Source organism: Aplysia californica, unplaced genomic scaffold (genome assembly GCF_000002075.1).
Source record: "Aplysia californica isolate F4 #8 unplaced genomic scaffold, AplCal3.0 scaffold01401, whole genome shotgun sequence".
Lineage (NCBI taxonomy): Eukaryota > Metazoa > Mollusca > Gastropoda > Aplysiida > Aplysiidae > Aplysia > Aplysia californica.
Genome location: NW_004798671.1, coordinates 46,725 through 47,700, shown reverse-complemented (window position 1 = coordinate 47,700; position 976 = coordinate 46,725). Strand labels below are relative to the sequence as shown.

The following is a 976-nucleotide window of genomic DNA, read 5'->3' as shown; positions in this document are numbered from 1 at the left end:
AACAGCTTTAATGACAACAGAGGTTATTTGCTTATCATAGTCTCCCAAGCTGTGGTCAGCCTCACACTCGCATTTCCGTTGATGTGTGTCACTGGTCACTGTGAAGTCAGCCGAAACATGGGATCCTTCCTGTGTTGTAGGGTTGTTGCCTGGACAGGTCAGTGTCACGCTAGAAACAGGTGGGTTGCCACCGGTGACGTCACAGCGGACTAAATATGTCTGTCCCGTGACTAGTTGAACGACATTGTTGGTGCTTTCTCCAGAGAAACGTAACCCATTTAGTAACAGGACGGGGGCAGCAGAAGGCGGAACTGTTGATAAAAAATAATACATACGTATATTATTATTGACATACATGTGTTATTGTTTTGTATTTTGCTTTGTTTCTGTCACTGTGATTGCTGTTGATGCCACTCTTGTTGCTGTTGTTACTGCTGCTGTTTTTGTTTTCGTTGTTGTTGTTGTTGTTGTTGCTGTTGTTTAAATTTGGCTGATGTTCCTTTTAATTATTTTTTTTCATCCGTTGTATCGGGATCTAATTTATTCATTTAGAAGCAAGTAGAGAAGAGTGTATGACGTCATGTCAGCATTGGGAACTTGTGGAAGACAAATTCTAAATTTTCGATCAACCTTTTCTGAACGTTAGACAACCCAGTTGATCAAAGATACAACACAGAGGTTGCTGTCATGATAGAGTAAGGGTTAATCATTATTGGCAAAGACTGAAACAATGGCACAATAGACGTAATGAGCTTGGGTAGTTTGGGGAGTTTTTATGGCCGTCTATCGAGTTGGAGAAGTCGTACCGGAGATAGATGTCAGATATTTGTTTATACACGTAACACTAACAGGCAGTGCACACTGCCAGTAGGTTTCATCGGATTGATTAGAGCCCAACCAGATTTTCGTTTATATATGGGACAAAAGTTACCATTTTGGCAATCCCCCACCCCCACTCCCATCCCCCTAAAACAAC

The 976-nt window shown here is 41.7% G+C and overlaps 2 protein-coding genes across 2 annotated transcripts in view; one reads left to right on the top strand and one right to left on the bottom strand.

Annotated features, from left to right (window-relative positions):
* LOC101847397 (phosphoserine aminotransferase) overlaps nucleotides 1–976 on the top strand; it is a 24,343-nt gene that overhangs the window by 10,447 nt on the left and 12,920 nt on the right. The window lies entirely within an intron of this gene.
* LOC101847630 overlaps nucleotides 1–976 on the bottom strand; it is a gene marked incomplete in the record, with an annotated part of 42,602 nt that overhangs the window by 37,035 nt on the left and 4,591 nt on the right. The window contains 1 exon segment of the mRNA XM_035973552.1: nucleotides 1–311. Coding sequence (XP_035829445.1) covers nucleotides 1–311 — 311 coding nt within the window.